This window comes from Lagenorhynchus albirostris, chromosome X (assembly GCF_949774975.1).
Source record: "Lagenorhynchus albirostris chromosome X, mLagAlb1.1, whole genome shotgun sequence".
NCBI classification, from domain to species: domain Eukaryota; kingdom Metazoa; phylum Chordata; class Mammalia; order Artiodactyla; family Delphinidae; genus Lagenorhynchus; species Lagenorhynchus albirostris.
In genome coordinates this window covers 18,924,579-18,950,907 of record NC_083116.1, presented here as the reverse complement: position 1 = coordinate 18,950,907, position 26,329 = coordinate 18,924,579, and the positions used below count along the sequence as shown (strand labels likewise).

Here is a 26,329-nt window from a genome sequence, read left to right as displayed (position 1 = left end):
TTGTTATCTTGGAATTAACTCATGACTAGTGTTATACTCGTTCACAACTCAGACTGACATATTCATACCCACATACATTATTTCCTCTTCTTAAAGTATTTCTTATCAGTTGTTTCAGAAAATACACATCATTTTGTCCATATAATTTCTTCCTATCATATTGCTGTTTATCAAAGCATCTACACCTAAACACTTAGCCAGAGCAATTCAATTATTCTTAAAAGGCTTTATTCGCAGGTAAAGAAAACACTGTGAATAGAACTGTGAGCAAGTCTTCATAGAATATATTACATTTTGGAGACACAGATGGGGGATTAGGGACTTTTCTTCAATATTTTCTGTAGAGCAACTTTCACTTCCTGGTTTCTCAAACTATAGATGAGAGGATTTGACACTGGGATCACCATTGCATAAAACACTGAGACCATCTGATTTCCTGACTGGGATCCACGTTGAGAGGGCTGAAAGTAGGTGTACATAGTTGTTCCATAGTATAGGCCAACAGCAGTCAAGTGGGAAGCACAGGTAGAGAAAGTTTTTTGCCTGCCAGAAGCTGAGGGAATTCTCAGGATAGTCATGAGGACAGACAGGTAGGAGACAAGGATTACCATAATGGAGGTGAACAGGGTGAATCCTCCGCAGCCAACAATCAAGATCTGGGTGACCCAGTGGTCTGAGCAAGCCAGTGCTGACAGTAGAGGGATGTCACAGAAGTGAGGAAGGACATGTGGTTGACAGAACGATAGTTGTGTGATGGAAGTTGTCACAGAAACCATGTTAACTAATCCACCAAGGTAGCATCCTGCTACCAATTTGAGACGACGGACTCTAGACATGGTGATGTGGTAGAGCAGTGGGTGACAAATGGCAGTATAGAGGTCATAGGCCATGGAAGCCAAAATGTTGCATTCAGCGGAGGCAAAGATTATGAACAAGCCCATTTGAGTCACACATCCAAGGAAAGAAACAGCCTGCAACTTAGATAACGAATTTGCTAAAGTCTCTGGGATCGTGACAGAAGAAAAATAGACATCAAGAAAGGACAGATTAGAGAGGAAAAAATACATGGGGGTGTGGAGGCAGGGACTGACTCTCATCAGGACTACCAGGCCTAGATTCCCCAACACAGTGACAATATAAACAATAAGGAAGACTCCAAATAGCAGGACCCCAAGCTGAGGGTTCTCTGTCATGCCCAGAAGGATGAGGTCAGTCACTGTAGATGAATTCTCCATCAACACAAGCTGGGTATTATGCTTGATGAGGTAAGAATGCTTTTGACATGCTTTAAGTGAGGAAATAACAGAAAACTGGATGATACGGGTAAAACAGTCCCACTCAAAACACATGAATCCACAGCACTCTCCAACCCTTCCCTGCATCTACAATCTCACTTTAAACATCTTCCCAAACAGTATCACTATTTCCCAAGCATAACATTGGGAAAGTAACGATAGGAGAAAAAAGGGGAAGGAAAATGAGGTAAAGAAAATTCAGAAAGCAAAAGGAACACAGAAGTAAGAAAGTAAAGGCCTAGGATGCAAAAGACACTTAATATTTGTTGAAGGAATAAATGAAGGAGAAAGAAAAACAGATGTCATCAAGAGATGTTCTTTACTAATACATATATCACAACATTGTAAATCAATTATACCCCAATAAAAATGTTTTAAAAAATAAAAGAGACTATTAAACTAAAAAAGAGAGAGAGAGATGTACTTTACTGATACAGGACTACAAACTCTTAGAAAATTTGGGGGTATGGAATTCCATCTCACCCTCCCTCACTTTTCCAAATCAATCTCAAGGAATTATTGCAGATGAAGTAACAGTATAGTAAATATGTCGACTGATTTCATCTTGACAGACAGCCCCCTTCTCCCTTCAGTATTAGTGACATTGTTTCTGAAAAAGTAGAAGTCATGAATACTCACTATTTTGCTTGGTAAGTAAAGGGTTTTTCAGGACCTTGATCACCTCTTCACTGGTAGATTGTTGCAGAATCAGAATGCTCCGAAATCACCATCAGAAACTGAACTCAAGGTTATCAGGTATCATTTGGATCCTGTGAAAGAGCAACCGAAAGATTCATGAAGTTGTTGTCTGATCATCACCTGACTGATTCCTTTAACCATGCTTGGGGCAAAGGTTATGCAGCTACACAAAACTAACTGCAAATTCCACAAGGACTTGTTGGTCAGATCTGTCTGAGCAAAGGGCCAGGTCACAAAATAGCTGGAGTCAGGTGGCACTGAGGCTAAGTGCATGGACTCTGTCCCCCTCTCTTGTGGTCACAGGATATTTCTAATGCTGACTTGCACCCTCACACAAATGCCTGGGTCTTACCCTGGATGAAGCACCAAACAAGAAAAGGGATAAATCCATACAGATCCATCTCCATTTATACAATTTAAACTAAATCAGAACCCTTGTGTTTCACTGGATGGCCATCAGCGAGGGGTGTTTAGAAGGGATTCCTGTATTTGGTGAGAGTATGGACAAGGAAACCTCAGAGGGCTCTCCCAACTTTGATTAAAAAAAAAAAAGCCTATCTGTTTCAATTCACCAGAAAACATAGGTTCTTTATTTGGTGTAGTAGTTAAGGTGTCTGATTCTGGAGCTATACGGACCTATTTGAATCCTGGTTTTGGAGATCACTCGTTCTGTGACTTAGGACTTAACCTACCTAAGTGCACTAATCTGTAAAAGAAGGGCACTAATAAGACCTATGTTATGGGGCAATAGCAAAGGTTAAACTAAATATTTAAGTAAAACACTTGGTACATATTAATTGCTCACTGACTTCTACTCTCTTTATTCCTTTATGACCAATCCTACTTATGTATTTACTATTTTTTTTCTTCTCCATTCCACTAAATGGAAGCAGAGGTATTGTTCTTTGTATACTATTATCGTTTTAGACCAACAGCAGTGAACCTTAGAGAGACTGGCTGAAGTATCATCTCCATGTTCCACCCCCTAACCATCCCTCAGACACACGCACACACACACGCGCACGCACACACACACACCACAGCAGTTTTGGCTGGAGCAGATGAAAGAAGCATCTTTTACTTGTGGTAGTAATTCACTCCTTTTTGCTCTACCCAAACTGTTGGAGTTAACTCCTGCTGCTACTGCTGCTACTGCTGCTACTGCTGCTGCTGCTGAGCACAGCAGCCTGCCCAGGGGAATATTCAACTTATACCTCCAAAATGGGATGATCGGAGGAGAAAATCCTGGGCTGAGTTGAGACAATGGATAAAACACTGTTTTGAAAGACAAAAGACATGAGTTCTAGTCCTGGCACTAATTTGTACTGTCTTTCAGTGGAAAAGCCACTTACCCCCTTTGAGCCCCATATTTTCTCATCTTGAAAATGGAAAAAGCAATATCCACCATGGCTCTCTTTTAAGGTTGGCATGAGGATCAAATAAGATAATGAATGTGAAAACACTCCGTAAACTCTGAAGTGTGATACAATACACCTGGAACGGATCCCTATTATTCTTCCATCATGGGAGGTGGGAGACGGAGGAGGAATGCGTCAATATGATCATTTTCTGCTGCCTGCTTCAGCTCCTGCTTACAGAGCTGTACTCTTTGCCCTCCCACTCACCCTCTACACACACATCATCTGTTCTGCCTCTCCACTGTGAAAGTTTCAACCTGTGAAGGCTTAAACAAACAGCTCTTAGTTGTTCATGTATCTTGAATCACAAAAAAAGACAGGTTTTCAATGTTACTTTCACGTCCTTGTATCATTTTTTAAATTTCCCATTTTAGGCTAACACTATTCCTTGATGTCTGTATCTATTGTAGGCATTCAATAAATATTAGTTGAATGAATAAATGACTCTCTATTAGTCTTTAGAACATAGTGAAATCTTTTTCCCTTAAAATAAGATTGAATTGCTTTTTCTTCCCCAAAGAAATAAACATACAAAATTAAGACTGTATTAAGGAAATGATTTGATACACCCCATCTGCACATGCCACTGCATTAACTAGTGTCAATATAACAGCCAGAATGGGTATGTTATTAACTTGGCTAATGTGTCTTGGATATGTACTTATAGGAAATAATCAGGCACTCCTCTTATTTGTTGAAGAAGTAACCTTTCATGTTTGAAAAATGCATTCATGTAAATTTACAGTACGAGCTCTTTAAGAAAAATTTTTTGGTTACCCGTCTTTTCTTCAGTTATGTAGCTCGGTGGGGATCTTCCAAAAATAGCATAACATTTAGAATTTAAATAAAAGTTCACTTATTTACTTATTCAATAAAATTTCTTTTTTTAAACATCTTTATTGGAGTATAATTGCTTTACAATGGTGTGTTAGTTTCTGCTTTATAACAAAGTGAATCAGTTATACGTATACATATGTTCCCATATCTCTTCCCTCTTGCATCTCCCTCCCTCCCACCCTCCCTATCCCACCCCTCTAGGTGGTCACAAAGCACTGAGCTGATCTCCCTGTGCTATGCGGCTGCTTCCCAATAGCTATCTATTTTACATTTGGTAGTGTATATATGTCCATGTCACTCTCTCAGTGCAGTCTTCCAAAAGATCATATATTCCAACCCACATATTTCCAGATGAAGAAACAGAAGTCCAGAGAGGTTAAGAGACTTGTCTAAGGTCTCACAATGAATTAGTGGCAGAGCTGGTGATGGAACCCAGATCTCCTTGACCTAATTCAGTGACCTTTTCACATCACTATCTGGCTTTCCCCTTAATTTGTTTTCTGAAGTTATTCTGGATAGGACTTTCGCCTTTGGTACATTCATTCTTTCAATAACAGATGAAATAACAATGTCATCCTCTGTTGCTGTATTTGAGCTATATGATCTTGAGAAAATATCTTGCTCTTTCTGGGTCCTAGTTTCTTCATCAGTAAAATGAAGCAGCTAGATTAGGTGGTCTCTGAGGCTCTTTCCAGCTTTAAGCTCTAATTTTGCATGGCTCCGTGAGTTAAACTATATACACATCATTGGTCATTCTCAATATCTGACTGAGGGATGCTGAAAGAAAATTTCTGTAATTCCATGAATCTAGGCTATACAAACCACTCCATCCTACTCTGCTCTCTCAGCCCTCACAGTGACAGAAATGTCATATTGGTGTTTGGTCTTAGTGTGAGACACTGAGGTAAGAGCATGGGAGGGATGTTTCCAAACTTACTAGCCACCTTAAAGTAGAACAGCTCAGTCAAAGATCGGGTTAAAGTGTCCAGGTTATGTCACATTCTAACCCTATAATCTCAGACAGTTTTTTCAACCTCTCTGCCATCAATTCCCTTATCTAAAATGGAAATAATTTTACCTAAATTAAGTGACTGTTTTGAAGATTAAATAAGAAAAAATATACAAAGTGCTTAACAGATATTTAGGTGCTTAATAAATGTTGCTTTGACTTCTCCTTAAAAGTCCATTTTTTGTTTTATGATTCCATATATATGAAAGGTCCAGAACAGGCACATCTACACAGGCAGAAAGTATATTAGTGGTTGGCAAGGTCTTGAGGAGTGGTGCAGGAATGGTAGGTATGGGAGTTTGTTTGTTTGTTTGTTTTGATTAAAAGCTATCTGATCCTTAAAAATTTATGGACTTATACTTTTAATAGGTCTTAAACTTTTGACACTTATGCTGCCAAGGACCTTATTGTTCCTTTATTTCAATGTCCACCATTATTTGATATTCCCATATGTTTACAAGTTTCTCAGCCTTTCTCTCTTTTTTTGGTTATGAAATGTTCTAAAATTATGGTGAAGGTTGCACAATTCTGAATATACTAAAAACTCTTGAATGTACACACATTCACATGTGTGTATTTTATGGTATGTGAATTACATCTCAATAAATCTGTTACCAAAAACAGTAATCCTGATGAGTACTAGGGGAAAAAGTCCATTATAGATTGGTCATCCTTGGCTGCATCTAAATCCTTCTACTGACCTACAGCAGAGGGCCCTGGTAAGCACTGGATGAGATCATTAATTTAAAAGTACTTTGAAAAATTTAATAATGATACAAGAAATGTATTCAAAACAAATGATAAAATCATAATTGGAGAAATAAAGAAATGGAAAGAGACACCTTGCTCCCAAACAGCAAGGCTAAAATATAAGAAAGATGAGACTCTTTAAGTTCATGTATAGATTTAATGCAATATCAATTCAAAATTCTCCAGGATATTTTATAGACTATGACAAATTTATAGTGAAATTCACCTGGAAGAATAAGAAGACAAAAATGACAAAAAATATCATTTTTAGTAATGATGGAGATAGCTTCTCAAGTTTTAAACTTTATTACTAATCCATACATGTAAAAAGGACCATCTGGCACTGGGTTAAAAACAAAGATTGATCAATGAAATAGCATATTTTAGAGAAAGAAAACCAAATACATAAAAACGTCTCCAGTTGGCTAGAAAGAACATGCATACACATACATATATATACACATACAGTAAAGGAAGCACTCACAAATAAATATTATTGGGAAAAGTGTGTATCTATAAAAAGAGAAATAAATTTGGATATGTAACTCACATCATATATTTCAGTAAACTCCAGATCAAAAAGTTAAACATAAAAATCTAAACTGTGAAACTAGAAAAAAAATGAATAGCATTGTTTATCTAGCTAGTGTAGCCATTGAAAAAATGGAAGGTAACATCAAAGCCAAGATGATGTGTTCAAATATGACTAAAAAACTTGTGCACACTGTACTATAACAAAATGAAGATCAAAAAGGAAACAACAGAAAGAGAAAATTATGCGATTGAGCAGAACTTTTAAAACACACCAGTCAGAAGATATAAATAAATAATGAAACATATGAGATCAATGTATGAAGCTCACCAGATGAATGGTCAAAAATGGACAACATTCACAGTAGGAAACTTACTGAGTATGTAATCACATGACAAAACATGTGACCTCAGCATAATACAAATTAAAACACAGTTTCCCAAAAACCTTGGTAAGTATATATATATATATATATATATATATATATGTATATATATATATATATATATATAAAAAATAAAGAGCACTATCAGGAAACAGGTCACCCTGTAAATTCCTGATGGAAATGTTTATTATCTGTCTTGCCATGTAAATTGCTGGTGATATTTATGAAACACAGCTCTTTGCCCAAGAAATTTTGTTTGCAGGAATACATCCCCAGGGATACAATCCAAAATAAATAAAAGTAATTTATGCAAAAATGTTCATTATATTGCTATTTAAATATTCATCTACTGTATATGTATATCTGTAAATCACCATGTTATATGTTTAGGGGATTCAACTACGTGTAAGACCCAATCCCTCTCCTCAAGGATCCCATAATGTAGCTGGGAAGGCAACTATATGTAAGATAAAGAACTACAGCAGCAAAGAAGAAGAACCAATTTCATTCCATCAGGGTGGAGTGGGGTGGGGTTGGGGAGAAAAAAGGTATCATGGAGGAGGTAATATTAAACATAGACCTTGAAATATGAGTGGGGTTTGGTACAAGATGGGAATGGTTAAAAGACATTTCATGTAAGATTCCAAATGATCAATAGCTGAGGGATGGCTAAACACACCACTGGATATTAACAGGCTGGATGCCTATGTAATCACTAGAAACAACCAAAAGAAATATATTTGTGAAATAACCTCAAGCCACATAAAACCATGATTGTAGCTGAAAAATGTCAGACAGGCACTCAGAGTGCTGGATATCCACAATGTTTGATTCGGTAAAGTTGCTCAAGTTTCATAATTTTAAAAAGTCAACACCACTAGATACATATGAGTGCTAAGACAAACCAACAAGCATTTGAACTGGTCCTTCTCTGAGATTAAACTCTCAGGGTCAGGAAGGCTGTGAACATTAAGTTCCTGCAGTGTCTTCAGGAAAATAAGAGTGGTAGTTGCTTGTGGTTACTGCAAGGGGCTGGATTCTGTGTTTCATTTTTACATTTCCTATGAACACGAGTCATGTGCTTGATGTGCTGCTCCCTCCTCTAGTCACCCTCTTGCCCCCTCATATCCTAGCCCACTAAATCCTCTTCTATTTCAACAAGCAATTGCAATGCCTTGTCTCCAAAATCCATGAGTAATGGGATAGGAGTTAGGAGGACTCCAAACATCTGTCTTGTTTTACTAAGTCTACTAACAGGGAGAAAGAAAAGCACCCAGGATTGAGAACCTTAGTTTATGTAAGCTTGGAATTCATCAGCTCTGATTCCTCCCCACTACATTCTTACCCAAATTTATTGAGTGTTTCCTTTGCAGACATAAAACAGAAATGTGAATACCAATTTGGAGCTACTCAAAGACAATCTTGTTTCTATGTCTGAAGTTTTTCAAGTTCTATGCCTCAGGCAAACATATAAAAATAGATCAATTTTTACTGTATGACCAAAATCAGTGGCTCTTGGTGAAAAAGCCCACCCCATTGTTCACTCCAAATGTAGGGATTTCAACAAAATGCACAATGCCACTAAACTCACCTACAATGTCTTGTCATTTTTATCAAGGACACCTTCAGCATTTCACCCATCTCCCTCAACTGTTTCTTCTGGAAGGACTGAGGCTTTCAGCTTCCTGGACTTCTATCCATATAAATAGCCACTTATGATCCAATTGTGTAGTATTCAAAACAAGCAATATACATCATATAATACAGAATCATTCTCCTCTGAGAAAATCTGAGGCTAACTGAAAGGCTGCTGTGTAAAAAAACTCTCTTTCCTTAATTATATCTTATGTTTTAGCAAATGTTAAAAAAAACCTCATGCCACTAATTTTTTTTCATCCAAATCCCACTCAAATCTATTCCTACACTTTCACTGTCCTAACACCCCTGTGAGATTACTAGGCCAGTGTTGGTACACACTTTCACATCTGGGCTGATTACGATCAGGTCCTATCAACAGGCCTCAAATTAGAAAGTGCAATGTGAGAGACCTTCAAGATGGCGGAGGAGTAAGATGTGGAGATCACCTTCCTCCCCACAAATACATCAGAAATACATCTACATGTGGAACAACTCCTACAGAACACCAACTACTGAACGCTGGCAGAAGACCTCAGACCTCCCAAAAGGCAAGAAACTCCCCATGTACCTGGGTAGGGCAAAAGAAAAAAGAGAAAACAGAGACAAAGAATAGGAACAGGACCTGCACCAGTGGGAGGGAGCCGTGAAGGAGGAAAGGTTTCCACACACTAGAAGCCCCTTCATGGGCAGAGACTGCAGGTGGCGGAGCAGGGAAGATTTGGAGCCACGGAGGAGAGCACAGCAGCAGGGGTGCAGAGGGCAAAGTGGAGAGATTTCCACACAGAAGATCAGTGCCGATCAGCACTCACCAGCCTGAGAGGCTTGTCTGCTCACCTGCTGGGGCAGGAGGGGGCTTGGAGATGAGGCTCCAGCTTTGGAGGTCAGATCCCAGGGAGAGGACTGGGGCTGGCTGCGGGAACACAGCTTTAAAGGGGCTAAAAATAATAAAATACCTAGGAATAAACCTACCGAAGGAGACATAAGACCTGTATGCTGAAAACTATAAGACACTGATGAAAGAAATTAAAGATGATACAAACAGATGGAGAGATATACCATGTTCTTGGATTGGAAGAATCAACACTGTGAAAATGACTCTACTACCCAAAGCAATCTACAGATCCAATGCAATCCCTATCAAACTACCAATGGCATTTTTCACAGGACTACAACAAAAAAATTCACAGTTTGTATGGAAACACAAAAGACCCAGAATAGCCAAAGCAATTTTGAGAAAGAAAAACGGAGCTGGAGGAATCAGGGAGCCTGACTTTTGCCTATACTACAAAGCTACAGTAATTAAGACAGTATGGCACTGGCACAGAAGCAGAAATATAGATCAATGGAACAGGATACAAAGCCAGAGATAAACCCACACACATATGGTCGTCTTATTTTTGATAAAGGAGGCAAGAATATAGAAGTGAGAACATACAGCTTCTTCAATAAGTGGTGCTTGGAAAACTAGACAGCTACATGTAAAAGTATGAAATTAGAATACTCACTAACACCATACACAAAAATAAACTCAAATTGATTAAAGACCTAAATGTAAGGACAGACACTATCAAACTCTTAGAGGAAAACATAGGCAGAACACTCTATGACATAAATCAAAGCAAGATCCTTTCTGACCCACCTCCTAGAGAAATGGAAATAAAATAAAAAATAAACAAATGGGACCTAATGAAACTTAAAACCTTTTGCACAGCAAAGGAAACCATAAACAAGACGAAAACACAACCCTCAGAATGGGAGAAAATATTTGCAAATGAAGCAACTGACAAAGGATTAATCTCCAAATTTACAAGCAGCTCAATATCAAAAAAACAAACAATCCAATACAAAAATGGGCAGAAGACCTAAATAGACATTTCTCCAAAGAAGATATACAGATTGCCAACAAACACATGAAAGGATGCTCAACATCACTAATCATTAGAGAAATGCAAATCAAAACTACAATGAGATATCACCTCACACCGGTCAGAATGGCCATCATCCAAAAGTCTACAAACAATAAATGCTGGAGAGGATGTGGAGAAGAGGGAACCCTCTTGCACTGCTGGTGGGAATGTAAATTGATACAGCCACTATGGAGAAGAGCATGGAGGTTCCTTAAAAAAGTAGAAATAGAACTACCATATGACCCAGCAATCCCACTACTGGGCACATACCCTGAGAAAACCATAATTCAAAAAGAGTCATGTACCGCAATGTTCATTGCAGCGCTATTTACAAGAGCCAGCACATGGAAGCAGCCTAAGTGTCCATTGACAGATGATCGATAAAGAAGATGTGGCACATATATACAATGGAATATTACTCAGCCATAAAAAGAAATGAAATTGAGCTATTTGTAGTGAGGTGGATGGGCCTAGAGTCTGTCATACTGCATGAAGTAAGTCAGTAAGAGAAAAATAAATACTGTATGCTAACACATATATATGGAATCTATGAAAAAAAAAGAAACAAATGGTTATGAAGAGCCTAGGGGCATGACAGGAATAAAGGCAGAGATATAGAGAATGGATTTGAGGACACTGGGATGGGGATGGGTAAGCTGCGACGAAGTGAAAGAGTGGCACGGACTTATATATACTACCAAATGTAAAATAGGTAAATAGTGGGAAGCAGCCACATAGCACAGGAAGATCAGCTCGGTGTTTTGTGACTACCTAGAGGGGTGGAATAGGGAGGGTGGGAGGGAGGGAGATGCAAGAGGGAGGAGATATGGGGATATATGTATATGTATAGCTGATTCACTTTGTTATACAGCAAAAACTAACACACCATTTTAAAGCAATTATACTCCATTAAAGATGTTAAAGAAAAAAAAGACTACCTCTGCGTCCAAAAAAAAAAAAAAAGAAACTAAAAATAGAACTACCATATGACGCAGCAATCCCACTACTGGGCATATACCCTGAGAAAACCATAATTCAAAAAGAGTCATGTACCACAATGTTCATTGCAGCGCTATTTACAAGAGCCAGAACATGGAAGCAACCTAAGTGTCCATCGACAGATGAATGGATAAAGAAGATGTGGCACATATATACAGTGGAATATTACTCAGCCATAAAAAGAAACGAAATTGAGTTATTTATAGTGTGGTGGATGGACCTAGAGTCTGACATACAGAGTGAAGTAAGTCAGAATGAGAAAAACAAATATGATATGCTAACACATATATATGGAATCTAAAAAAAAAAACAAAAATAGGTTCTGAAGAACCTAGGGTCAGGACAGGAATAAAGATGCAGACGTCGAGAATGGACTTGAGGACACGGGGAGGGGGAAGGGTAAGCTGGGATGAAGTGAGAGAGTGGCATGGGCTTATATATACTACCAAATGTAAATTAGATAGCTAGTGGGAAGCAGCCACATAGCACAGGGAGATCAGCTCAGTTCTCTCTGACCACCTAGAGGGGTGAGATAGGGAGGGTATGAGGGAGATGTAAGGGGGAGGAGATATGGGGATATATGTATATGTATAGCTTATTCACTTTGTTATAAAGCAAAAACTAACACACCATTGTGAAGCAATTATATTCCAATAAAGATGTTAAAAAAAAAGAAAAAGAAACAAAATACCTATTGGAAAAAAAAAAAGAAGATTCAATGAGTTTAAATTCATAGACATGTTTCTGGGCAGTCCACTATGCCCAAAATATAGTATTGGATGAGACGCAAGAGGGAGGAAATATACGTATATGTATTCACTTTGATTCACTTTGTTATAAAGCAGAAACGAACACACCATTGTAAAGCAATTATACTCCAATAAAGATGTTAAATAAATAATAAAGTTGAAAATATATTGGCTTTGAAGTACAACAAAACTGAGTCTGAATCTTGTATTTACTACGAAATAACAGTTTTACTTTAGCAAAGTTGTCCTCTCTGAACCTCACCTTTCTTGTCTGTCAAAAGGTGGGGCGGGAGAGAGTCATGGACATATACACACTAACAAACGTAGTAAGGTAGATAGCTAGTGGGAAGCAGCCGCATGGCACAGGGATATTGGCTCGGTGCTTTGTGACAGCCTGGAGGGGTGGGATAGGGAGGGTGGGAGGGAGGGAGACGCAAGAGGGAAGAGATATGGGAACATATGTATATGTATAACTGATTCACTTTGTTATAAAGCAGAAACTAACACACCATTGTAAAGCAATTATACCCCAATAAAGATGTTTAAAAAAAAAAGGTGATAGTAATACTAAGCTCATATGCTATCGTGATGATTAAATATGAAACATAGGTAAAGCACATGGCAATGACAGCTTCTCAATAAATGGTGGTCATTATTAGCTGCTATGTAGGCTAATACATTGTAGCTTTCTCTTCAGAACATATTTGTACATTAATTATTTATAAATACTCTCTCTTTCTAGCTCTCAAAATAAACATAGATCTTCTCTACTTTCCCAAGGAATAGCTTGGCAATAGTGCAATTACTTTATTAGCAACCTGATTTTACACATAAGGAAACCAAAGTTATATGACTAGTGTAACATCATACAGTGAGTTAGTGACAGAGCTGAATCTAGAACCCAGGTCATCTCATCCCCAGGTCAGCAGATTTTATGCACTCAACTGATACACTTTAGACTAGGCTGTACTGCTATTAACAGTTTGCGGTGTCAGGCAATAATAACAATTATTTTCATTCACTTTTTTTAACATCTTTATTGGAGTATAATTGCTTTACAATGGTGTGTTAGTTTTTGCTATATAACAAAGAGAATCAGCTATACGTATACATATATTCCCATATCCCCTCCCTCTTGCGTCTCCCTTCCACCCACCCTAACCCACCCCTCTAGGTGGTCACAAAGCACCGAGCTGATTTCCCTGTGCTATGCGGCTGCTACCCACTAGCTATCTATTTCACACTTGGTAGTGTATATATGTCCATGCCACTCTCTCACTTACCCTTCCCCCTCCCCATGTCCTTTACTGCTTATCTAAGTCTATGCAAGAAGAGCAAAATAGAATACTGGAAATCTGAGTAATTCAGATTAAAGCTTTTTTTCCTATGTTTGGGGCAAAAGAGCCAAATGAAAAATACTTGGGCAGTTGCAGAAGAAGCAGGGCAAATTAATGTCAATGCTTACTTCCCCATATATACTCTTGTCCTCCTCCAGTTAGTCTGACCATCTGAGTGAAGGGTGCAACTCTCCATCTAGCCAGAAACCTAGGAGTCACACTTAACACCTTAATATCAATACCTCCTTTCTCCACTCCTCCCTTATCCAAAGGTAACCAAGTCCTTCTAACTCTATCTTCTAAATTCTGTTTAATACTTTCTAACCCCTCTACTAGGTGAAAAATTTTTCTCACCTGGAAACTGCAAAAATCTGCTAATTGATCTCTATTTGGCTTTTCTTAGGCTTCTAAAATAAATTTATTATGCACATCCAGTTGGTCTTTTAAGACAAAAATTGGAATATGTATGGAAAAAGGGAAAATTTATGTACTATTATTATGTATCTTGTCCTGTATACCTCTTTTCCTTGAGTCACTAATTATCATTTTGACTTGACTAATTTGCTATATAATTATTTTCACTTTTCCCGCAAACACTATCAGATGTTAAGACTACAAATATCATTTCTTCCAAATAATAAAATGCCAGATTAATTTATTCAACAAATATTTACTGAGGGTCTATTATGTCCTAGGCACTAGAAATGCATCGTGAACAAGATAGACAATATCCCTATTTTTATGAAACATGCATACTTGTAGATGAAGACATATAATAAACAAATATATAAATATATAATACAACGAAAGTGCTACAATAAACTTGTTAAATGCCATGATGAAAAAGTGTTTCCAGTTAAATGCAGTGGATTAGACATTCATATTTATCTATAAATGACATAAAAGAACTATTTTAGAGCCGTAAACCCATGAGAAAAAAACAGGAAAGAGGATGAAAACAGCAGCATTTTAGAAAATGGAAAGCTAAAGAGCAAATATTAACTGATTAGCAGACCCAAGGAACCTGAATCCTAAACCAGCAGTGAGAAAATGAACAATACAATTTGTACCAACAAACTCCCCCCAAAAGGCTCAGACACTAGCAGCATCTAGTCAGCATCTGGTACTTCTATAAGTGAGGGTAAAAGTGGAGCCCAAAACATGGGAATTAGTAGATAAGTGATTTGGGAAGCAATTAGGCCTCCAAATCCCATTTATTCTTTGCAGCTGGGTAATTCCCCTACGTACTTCCCTCTCATAAAAGACTAGAGACTTATTCTCTGATAATTAAAATAGGAGTTCTGTCTTAGAACTGAGTGTAAGATTAGGTGAAAGTCTAGCTATATACTGCATGTTGAGACCACCAGCCCTCTTCCACTTGGTTCTCAGAAACCTACAGCCAACGCTTGTATCCCCCAAGTAGAAGATTATTTTCTGAGAGAATTTGACCAGACTTACAGAAAATTATCTGAAAATAATTAGGGGTTAACCAAAGGAAAGAATCCAGCCAAATCATCCTACAGTAGGGCCCACCATAACAAAAAGTTTTAATCGTGCTTTTCATGCCCCATTCAAATATAACCAAACATTCAAGGATCGCAAGACATATGATTTGTTTTTAATTATTTCATGGAAGGAAGAGATCAAAACGAATGAGGAAAAAAAGCAACTTAGAGGAAACATTTTAGGAAGATGAGAACGTTAAAAATCATCGGAAATATAAAAGAAGATATTGTAGTCATTAAACAAGAATAGTATATTATTTTTTAAATGTGCATTAAATAAAAGAGTTCTTGGATATTTTAAATGACAGCAGAAATAAAGCTTCAGTAGAAGTAGTGGAAAATGAAGTTGAAAGATTCTCACAAAAACTAGACCAAAGGGGGAAGATGGTGGAAGAGTAAGACGCGGAGATCACCTTTCTCCCCACAGATACATCAGAAATACATCTACACGTGGAACAACTCCTACAGAACACCTACTGAATGCTGACAGAAGACCTCACACCTCCCAAAAGGCAAGAAACTCCACACGTACCTGGGTAGGGCAAAAGAAAAAAAAAAACAGAGACAAAAGAATAGGGATGGGACCTGCACCACTGGGAAGGTGCTGTGAAGGAAAAAAGGTTTCCACACACTAGGAAGACCCTTCTCGGGTGGAGACTGCGGGTGGCGGAGGGGGAAAGCTTCAGAGCCATGGAGGAGAGCACAGCAACATGGCTGCGGAGGGCAAAGCGGAGAGATTCCCGCACAGAGGATCGGTGGCGACCGGCACTCAGCAGCCCGAGAGGCTTGTCTGCTCACCCGCCGGGGCGGGCGGCACTAGGAGCTGAGGCTCGGGATTCGGTCGGAGCGCAATGAGAGAACTGGTGTTGGCGGCGTGGGAAAAACATGGAGCTGCCGAAGAGGCAAGAGACTTCTTCTTCCCTCTTTGTTTCCTGGTGCGTGAGGAGAGGGGATTAAGAGCACTGCTTAAAGGAGCTCCAGAGACAGGCGTGAGCCGCGGCTAACAGCACAGACCCCAGAGACGGGCATGAGACAGTAAGGCTGCTGCTGCCGCCACCAAGAAGCCTGTGTGTGAGCACAGGTCACTATCCACACCCCCCTTCTGGGGAGCGTGTGCAGCCCGCCACTGCCAGAGTCCCGGGATCCAGGGACAACTTCCCCGGGAGAAAGCACGGTGCGCCTCAGGCTGGCACAACGTCACGCCGGCCTCTGCCGCCGCAGGCCCACCCCGCACTCTGTGCCGCTCCCTCCCCCCGCCCTGAGTGAGCCAGAGCCCCTGAATCAGCAGCTCCTTTAACCCTGTCCTGTCTGAGCAAAAAACAGATACCCTCTGGCAACCTACACACAGAGGCGGGGCCAAATCCAAAGCTGAGCCCCGGAAGGTGTGCGAACAAAGAAGAGAAAGGGAAATCTCTGCCAGCAGCCTCAAGAGCAGCGGATTAAAGCTCCACAGTCAACTTGATGGACCCTGCATCTGTGGAATACATGAATAGACAACAAATCATCCCAATTTGAGGAGGTGGACTTTGAGAGCAAGATTTATTATTTTTTCCCCTTTTCCTCTTTTTGTGAGTGTGTATGTGTATGCTTCTGTGTGAGATATTGTCTGTATAGCTTTGCTTTCACCATTTGTCCTAGGGTCCTATCCATCCGTTTTTATTACTTTTTAAAAAAATTTTTACTTAATAATTATTTTTTATCTTAATAACTTTACTTTATTGTATCTTACGTTACTTTATTTTCTTTTATCCTCTTTCTTTCTTTCTTCCTACTTTTTACTCCCTTTTATTCTGAGCCGTGTGGATGAAAGGCTCTTGGTGCTCCAGCCAGGAGTCAGTGCTCTACCTCTGAGGTGGGAGAGCCAACTTCAGGACACTGGTCCACAAGAGACCTCCCAGCTCCACGTAATATCAAATGGCGAAAATCTCCCAGAGATCTCCATCTCAACGCCAAGACCAGGCTTCACTCAACGACCAGCAAGCTACAGTGCTGGACACCCTATACCAAACAACTAGCAAGACAGGAACACAACCCCACCCATTAGCAGAGAAGCTGCCTAAAATAATAATAAGTCCACAGACACCCCAAAACACACCACCAGACATGGACCTGCCCACCAGAAAGACAAGATCCAGCCTCATCCACCAGAACACAGGCACTAGTCCCCTCCACCAGGAAGCCTACACAAACCACTGAACCAACTTTAGCCACTGGGGACAGACACCAATAACAACAGTAACTACGAACCTGCAGCCTGCAAAAAGGAGACCCCAAACAGTAAGATAAGCAAAATAAGACAGAAAAACACACAGCAGATAAAGGAGCAAGATAAAAACCCACCAGACCTAACAAAGGAAGAGGAAATAGGCAGTCTACCTGAAAAAGAATTCAGAATAATGATAGTAAAGATGATCCAAAATCTTGGAAATAGAATAGAGAAAATGCAAGAAACATTTAACAAGGACCTAGAAGAACTAAAGATGAAACAAGCAATGATGAACAAGAAAATAAATGAAAGTAAATAAACTCTAGAAGGGATCAATAGCAGAATAACTGAGGCAGAAGAACAGATAAGTGACCTGGAAGATAAATAGTGAAAATAACTACTGCAGAGCACAATAAAGAAAAAAGAATGAAAAGAACTGAGAACAGTCTCAGAGACCTCTGGGACAACATTAAACGCACCAACATTCGAATTATAGGGATCCCAGAAGAAGAAGAGAAAAAAGAAAGGGACTGAGAAAATATTTGAAGAAATTATAGTTGAAAACTTCCCTAATATGGGAAAGGAAATACTTAATCAAGTCCAGGAAGCACAGAGAATCCCATACAGGATAAATCCAAGAAGAAACACGCCAAGACACATATTCATCAAATTGTCAAAAATTAAATACAAAGAAAACATATTAAAATCAGCAAGGCAAAAACAACAAATAACACACAAGGGAATCCCCATAAGGTTAATAGCTGATCTTTCAGCAGAAACTCTGCAATGCAGAAGGGACTGGCAGGACAGATTTAAAGTGATGAAGGAGAAAAACCTACAACTAAGATTACTTTACCCAGCAAGGATCTCATTCAGATTTGATGGAGAAATTAAAAACTTTACAGACAAGCAAAAGCTGAGAGAGTTCAGCACCACCAAACCAGCTTCACAACAAATGCTAAAGGATTTTATCTAGGCAAGAAACACAAGAGAAGGAAAAGACCTACAATAACAAACCCAAAACAATTAACAAAATGGAAATAGGAACGTGCATATAGATAAGTACCTTAAATGTAAATGGATTAAATGCTCCCACCAAAAGACACAGACTGGCTGAATGGATACAAAAACAAGACCCATATATATGCTGTCTACAAGAGACCCACTTCACACCTAGAGACACATACTGACTGAAAGTGAGGTGATGGAAAAAGATATTCCATACAAATGGAAACCAAAAGAAAGCTGGAGTAGCAATACTCATATCAGACAAAGTAGACTTTAAAATAAAGAATATTGGAAGAGACAAAGAAGGACACTACATAATGATCAAGAGATTGATCCATGAAAAAGATATAACAATTGTAAATATTTATGCACCCAAGATAGGAGCACCTCAGTACATAAAGCAAATACTAACAGTCATGAAAGGGGAAATCGCCAGTAACACATTCAGTGTAGGGGACTTTAACACCCAACTTTCACCAATGGACAGATCATCCTAAATGAAAATAAGTAAGGAAACACAACCTTTAAATGATAAACTAAACAAGATGGACTTAATTGATATTTATAGGACATTCCATGCAAAAACAGCAGAATACACATTTTTCTCAAGTGCTCATCGAACATTCTCCAGGATAGATCATATATTGGGTCACAAATCAAGCCTTGGTAAATATAAGAAAATTGAAATTGTATCAAGTATCTTTTCGAACCACAACGCTATGAGACTCGATAGCAATTACAGGAAAGGATCTATAAAAAATACAAACACATGGAGGCTAAACAATACACTACTTAATAACGAAGTGATCACTGAAGAAATCAAACAGGAAATCAAAAAATACCTACAAATGACAATGGAGACACGACAACCCAAATCCTATGGGATGCAGGAAAAGCAGTTCTAAGAGGGAAGTTTATAGCAATACAATCCTACCTTAAGAAACAGGAAACATCTCGAATAAACAACCACCATGCACCTAAAGCAATTAGAGAAAGAAGAACAAAAAAAACGCAAAGTTAGCAGAAGGAAAGAAATAATAAAGATCAGATCAGAAATATATGAAAAAGAAATGAAGGAAACAATAGCAAAGATCAATAAAACTAAAAGCTGGTTCTTTGAGAAGATAAACAAAATTGATAAACCATTAGCCAGATTCATCAAGATAAAAAGGGAGAAGACTCAAATCAATAGAATTTGAAATGAAAAAGGAGAAGTAACAACTGACACTGCAGAAATACAAAAGATCATGAGAGATTACTACAAGCAACTCTATGCCAATAAAATGGACAACCTGGAAGAAATGGACAAATTTTTAGAAATGCACAAGCTTGCCAAGACTGAATCAAGAAGAAATAGAAAATATGAACAGACCACTCACAAGCAGTGAAATTGAAGCTGTGTTTAAAAATCTTCCAACAAACAAAAGCTCCGGACCACACTGCTTCACAGACGAATTCTATCAAACATTTAGAGAAGAGCTAACACCTATCTTGCTCAAACTCTTCCAAAATATAGCAGAGGGAGGAACACTCCCAAACTCATTGCACGAGGCCATCATCACCCTGATACCGCAACCAGAGAAGGATGTCACAAGGAAAGAAAACTACAGGCCCATATCACTGATGATCATAGATGCAAAAATCCTCAACATAATACTAGCAAACAGAATCAAACAGCATATTTAAGGATCATACACCATGATCAAGTGGGGTTTATCAAAGGAATGCAAGGATGCTTCAGTATACGCAAATCAATCAATGTGATACACCATATTAACAAATTGAAGGAGAAAAACCATATGGTCATCTCAATAGATGCAGAGAAAGGTTTCGACAAAATTCAACACCATTTATGATAAAAACCCTACAGAAAGTAGGCATAAAGGAAACTTTCCTCAACATAATAAAGGCCATATATGACAAACCCACAGCCAACATCGTCCTCAATGGTGAAAAACTGAAAGCATTTTCACTAAGATCAGGAACAAGACAAGGTTGCCCACTCTCACCACTCTTATTCAACATAGTTTTGGAAGTTTTAGCCACAGCAATCAGAGAAGAAAAGGAAATAAAAGGAATCCAAATCGGAAAAGAAGAAGTAAAGCTGTCACCTTTTGCAGATGACACGATACTATACATAGAGAATCCTAAAGATGCTACCAGAAAACTACTAGAGCTAATCAATGAATTTGGTAAAGTAGCAGGATACAAAATTAATGCACAGAAATCTCTGGCATTCCTATACACTAATGATGAAAAATCTGAAAGTGAAATCAAGAAATCACTCCCATTTACCACTGCAACAAAAAGAATAAAATATCTAGGAATAAACCTACCTAAGGAGACAAAAGACCTGTATGCAGAAAATTATAAGACACTGATGAAAGAAATTAAAGATGATACAAATAGATGGAGAGATATACCATGTTCTTGGATTGGAAGAATCAACATTGTGAAAATGACTCTACTGCCCAAAGCAATCTACCGATTCAGTGCAATCCCTATCAAACTACCACTGGCATTTTTCACAGAACTAGAACAAACATTTTCACTATTTGTATGGAAACACAAGAGACCCCGAATAGCCAAAGCAATCTTGAGAACGAAAAACGGAGCTGGAGGAATCAGGCTCCCTGACTTCAGACTATACTACAAAGATACAGTAATCAAGACAGTATGATACTGGCACAAAAACAGAAACACAGATCAATGGAACAGGATAGAAAGCCCAGAGATAAACCCACGCACATATGGTCACCTTATCTTTGATAAAGGAGGCAGGAATGTACACTGGAGAAAGGTCAGCCTCTTCAATAAGTGGAGCTGGGAAAACTGGACAGGTACATGTAAAAGTATGAGATTAGAACACTCCCTAACACCATACACAACAATAAGCTCAAAATGGATTAAAGACCTAAATGTAAGGCCAGAAACTATCAAACTCTTAGAGGAAAACATAGGCAGAACACTGTGTGACATAAATCACAGCAAGATCCTTTTTGACCTACCTCCTAGAGAAATGGAAATAAAACCAAAAATAAGCAAATGGGACCTAATGAAACTTCAAAGCTTTTGCACAGCAAAGGAAACCATAAACAAGACCAAAAGACAACCCTCGGAATGGGAGAAAATATTTGGAAATGAAACAACTGACAAAGGATTAATCTCCAAGATTTACAAGCAGTTCATGCAGCTCAATAACAAAGAAACAACCCAATCCAAAAATGGGTAGAAGATCTAAAGAGACATTTCTCCAAAGAAGATATACAAATTGCCAACGAACACATGAAAGAATGCTCAACATCATTAATCATTAGAGAAATGCAAATCAAAACTACAATGAGATATCATCTTACACTGGTCAGAATGGCCATCATGAAAAAATCTAGAAACAGTAAATGCTGGAGAGGTTGTGGGGAAAAGGGAACACTCTTGCACTGCTGGTGGGAATGTGAATTGGTACAGCCACTATGGAGAACAGTATGGAGGTTCCTTAAAAAACTACAAAGAGAACTACCATACGTATTTCTATTTAAACCACCATATGACCCAGCAATCCCACTACTGGGCATATACCCTGAGAAAACTATAATTCAAAAAGAGCCATGTACCAAAATATTCATTGCAGCTCTATTTACAAGAGCCCGGAGATGGAAACAACCTAAGTGTCCATCATCGGATGAATGGATAAAGAAGATGTGGCACATATATACAATGGAATATTACTCAGCCATAAAAAGAAACGAAATTGAGCTATTTGTAATGAGGTGGATAGACCTGGAGTCTGTCATACAGAGTGAAGTAAGTCAGAAAGAGAAAGACAGATACCGTATGCTAACACATACATATGGAATTTAAGAAAAAAAAATGTCATGAAGAACCTAGGGGTAAGACAGGAATAAAGACACAGACCTACTAGAGAATGGACTTGAGGATATGGGGAGGGGGAAGGTTCAGCTGTGACAAAGTGAGAGAGTGGCATGGACATATATACAATACCAAATGTAAAATAGATAGCTAGTGGGAAGCAGCCGCATAGCACAGGGAGATCAACTCGGTGCTTTGTGACCACCTGGAGGGGTGGGATGGGGAGGGTGGGAGTGAGGGAGACGCAAGAGGGAGGAGATATGGGAACATGTGTCTATCTGTGGCTGATTCACTTTGTTGTAAAGCAGAAACTAACACACCATTGTAAAGCAATTATACTCCAATAAAGATGTAAAAAAAAAAAAACTAGTCCAAGGAAACAGAGACAGAAAGTAAGAAAAAAAATTTTTTTATTTAGAAGATCAAACCAGGAGGTTTGGAATAGGTTTGATAGGAATGAAAGGTTTTTCTGAAAGAGAGCAGTGAAAATGGAGGAGAGGAAATTATCAAAGAAATCATTTAAGTAAAATTCCCAGAACTCAAGAAATAGTTTCCAGATTAAAAGGGCCAATTGAGTACCCAGCAATACTGATGCAAGTAGGTTCACACCAAGGCATGCCATATTGAAATATACGAAGAATACTGGAAACCAAGAGGAGATTATATTTGAATGGCAGAAGTTGAGTAGGAAGGCAAAGATGAATAAGGGCCACAGTGATGACCACAGTCATGGCATTGCATATAACCACTATATCCAATCCATCATACTCTGCCTGCTCTACTCTAAAAGGTCATCCAGTATCCAAAGACTTCTATTTACCTCCACTGTACCCTCTTAGCCCAATCCAATTGTCTTTCTCTTAGATTACTACAGTAGCCTATAACTGGGCTCTCTGTCTTTACTCTGGCCCCCTATAGCCCATCGTCCAGATAGCAGCCAGAATCATCTTTGCAAAGTGTAAATCAGACCTCTTTTCTTCCTTTCTTAATCCTATCAATGGCTTTACACTGCTTTCAGAATTAAGTCCAAACACTTCACCATAGCATTCTGGACTCCACTATTAGGTGCCCTTGAATATCTTTTGACATCATCATCTATCTGTCTCTCTCATTACTTCCAGACACATTGATTTAATTTACATTCTAAGTACATGCCCACTACATTTCCAGCTTAGATCTTTTTCACTAGTCTCTATCTGCAATCTCCAGCTCTTTCTCATCACTCATTACTTAGGTCTCAGCTCACTTGTCACTTCCTCAGAGAAAAATTCCCTGATCAACTTACCTAAAGCAGTCACTGACCCAGCAATTCTCTACACCATTTTATTCCAGCATTTATTCTAGCTATTATCAGCTAAAATTATGTTTTTAAATTCATCTCTCTGTATATATTTATTATCTGTATTCTCCCACAAGAATATAAGTGCCATATGGGCAAAAGTGAATTTGCCTATCACTTTGCATGTTCATAGGTACTCAATAAATATCGCCTGAATTAACTTTCTAATGGATTAACCACCAAGAGTTCACAGACCTTAACACAGCAACAGAATAGAGTTGCAGATTTACATGGTGACATAGTGGCCACATATTAGATAATCCGAAAGGCATCCCATGGCTGAGGAAAAAATGATAAACAGGCTCATCAATGTCACACCTGAAGAGAAACCAATAGCTTCGAACTCTGCTATAATGTCCTCTAGCTTCTTTGTTCCCATGACTAAGGAGTAGCAAACATGGAGAAAAGATACACTAGTAAGAAATACACAAATGGTGTAAAATGGAGTATGTATGTGCAAGGTAGGGGTGATTATTTTGATACAAAAGAGGGTAATCAAGCCCAGTTCCTCACTGTAGCAATAGAAAAAATAATTTTTATTGCCCCTCAAAAAGAGACCCCTGAAGAGCCAGGCTCTAACTGATTCTCAAGAACATAAACTCAAATTGGTGGTATTAGATTTCCTTTCTTTACAGATCACATGGCAAGCCCAGTTTCGGAGAGGGTACTTGTCTTAGTCTGCTAAGGATGCCATAACAAAATACCACTGAGTGGCTTAAACAACAGAAATTTATTTTCTCACAGTTCTGGAGGCTAGAAGTTGCAGATCAGGGTGCCATCATGGTCAATTAATGGTGAGAGCTCTGTTCCCAGCTTGCAAACAACCACCTTCTTGCTGTGTCCTCACATGGCAGAAAGAGAGAGAGAGAGAGAGAGAGAGAGAGAGCGTGCACTCTGATGTCTCTTTTTATCAGACATCTAATACTAATCCCATCATGAGGTGCCCACACTCATAACCTCATCTAAACCTAATTACCTCCAAAAGGTCCCATCTCCAAATGCCATCACACTGGGGGTTAGGGCTTCAACATATGGATTTGGGTGGGGGGACGCAATTCAGTCCACAGCAGTAATGAAACTAATAGAGAAAAGAGGCAAAGTGTAAGGCAGGCCTGCCAGATGATACAGTTGAATGAAAGAGTCTACAATTACATCCCTCTCACGATTTATCTATTGGTGGAGCTCACTAAAGCACTCCTACATTTCCAATTATCCAACTCCCAGCACTCCCCTCTCCATCCTACTACCCTTCCAAACCATCATGTGGTAAATACAAAGATTGTTATATTCTAAAGTTATCTGATGGGATCAAGTTACATAGCCAGGAAAGGAATTCCTTCATGTTTAATAGATCATAAATCCAGTATGCATATTAGGAAAATAATATGTTCAAAGTCACACTGAAAATAAGATTTCAAGCCGGATTTGGGACCAGAGCTCTTGTCTCCCAGCAAAAGGCTTTTCCCTCTGGAGATACGGCTATTGTCCCAAGAGACCCATGCCTCAGGTTGGTTCTGAAAGAATGCCATAGAGATTTAAGGGCTGCTAAAACCTTGGGTCACTGTGACCCTTACTCTGTACTTCGTTGTTGAATTCTGTCTTTCACTTCATCTAAGTAACTGAAAATCAGGAAGATCCTCCTTCTCTACCAACCTTGAATCTCATTAGGGAAGAAGTACACTGTGTACTTGTTCCCTTGGCACTTCAGGTGGCAAATTTCATCCTTTTCCAGGCCAATTAGAAGCTTGCAAGTACCTTGTTCCCTTGCCAGCTGCCTTCAAGGACAGTGTGCTCCCTAAGACCCACATGACAACAAATATTACTTAACACAGACCAATAATTCCATACCGCAGTTGAAAATATCAGATTACTACTGAGATTGAAGCATTGACTAGAAAAGAGTCCCAATGATCTCCTGATTATGAAGCAATTATGGGTATAGGAACTGTCACCTCCCCTAAACTTATGTTCTCCAGGACATCTTTTATGATAAAACCCACCTAACTCTGACTACTCAATTCCTCTACTTTGCATTCTATTGTTTGCCTTTGTTCAGTTTTTGCTTTAAAAGACTACTTTGGGATGCAGAGCTGTCATTGTACAAGTATGTGTTCTCCCTAACCAACTTGTGTGTTCTGTATAGCTGCTTCTGAGTATGGTCTTCATTACCTGTGCTTTATCTGTTCTAAATTTCTCTTTCCTGCATTTCTTTTCACTGACAAAATAATCTAATGTTATGGGGAAGCATAAAAGCTAAGGGTTGGAAAAATATGGCTCATGTACCAAAAAAGCAAGCTGAATAGCAAAATGTGACACAATCTGCTATGATTCTCTGTGATAATAGGAACTAAATGGTTTAACTTTGATAGCCAAATATCTCCCTACTGATCTCCCTTCAATAGTCCCGCTAGGTCCCAATGTCTCCTTATGTAGCTGCCAACAAGACCTTCATAAATTGATAACTGGATGGAACAAGGATGCTGTAGGTAATCTAACACTTGCTCTCTTAGCTTTATCACTCCTCTCAGTATTTTTTGTTTTTATTTTTGTTTTTTTGCAGTAAAGGATGTTTGTGGAGGGGAAAAAGAAACAGGTAAGAAGGGGAGTCAATCCTAGATCCTTGGGCCCCCTCTCCCAACTGAATGAGAGAGGAGAGGGGAGACCTATGGCATGCTTCTCTCACTTCATTTCCTCTTCTCTAATCCTGAAGAAGAGCTTTAATAATGCCTCTTTCTCCCATTAGTGAAACAACGAATTAATGGATAATCTGTTTGTCTACCCTGAAGAGGTTGCCATTAAAGGCAGAAACAGAGATTGGCTCCAATCTAGTTGACAAGCTGATAACAGTT

At 38.8% G+C, this 26,329-nt stretch overlaps 1 protein-coding gene across 1 annotated transcript; it reads right to left on the bottom strand.

Annotated features, from left to right (window-relative positions):
* Positions 1-314: 314 nt before the first annotated feature.
* Positions 315-1,235, bottom strand: LOC132513951 (olfactory receptor 5AR1-like). The gene has a single exon (XM_060138602.1). It carries the CDS (start codon positions 1,233-1,235, stop codon positions 315-317), a length of 921 nt encoding a protein of 306 aa, XP_059994585.1.
* Positions 1,236-26,329: the final 25,094 nt, after the last annotated feature.

Excerpts from the sequence above, each read along its gene's own strand:
- LOC132513951 (XM_060138602.1), bottom strand. The coding sequence starts at position 1,235 with ATGGAGAATTCATCTACAGTGACTGACCTCATCCTTCTGGGCATGACA.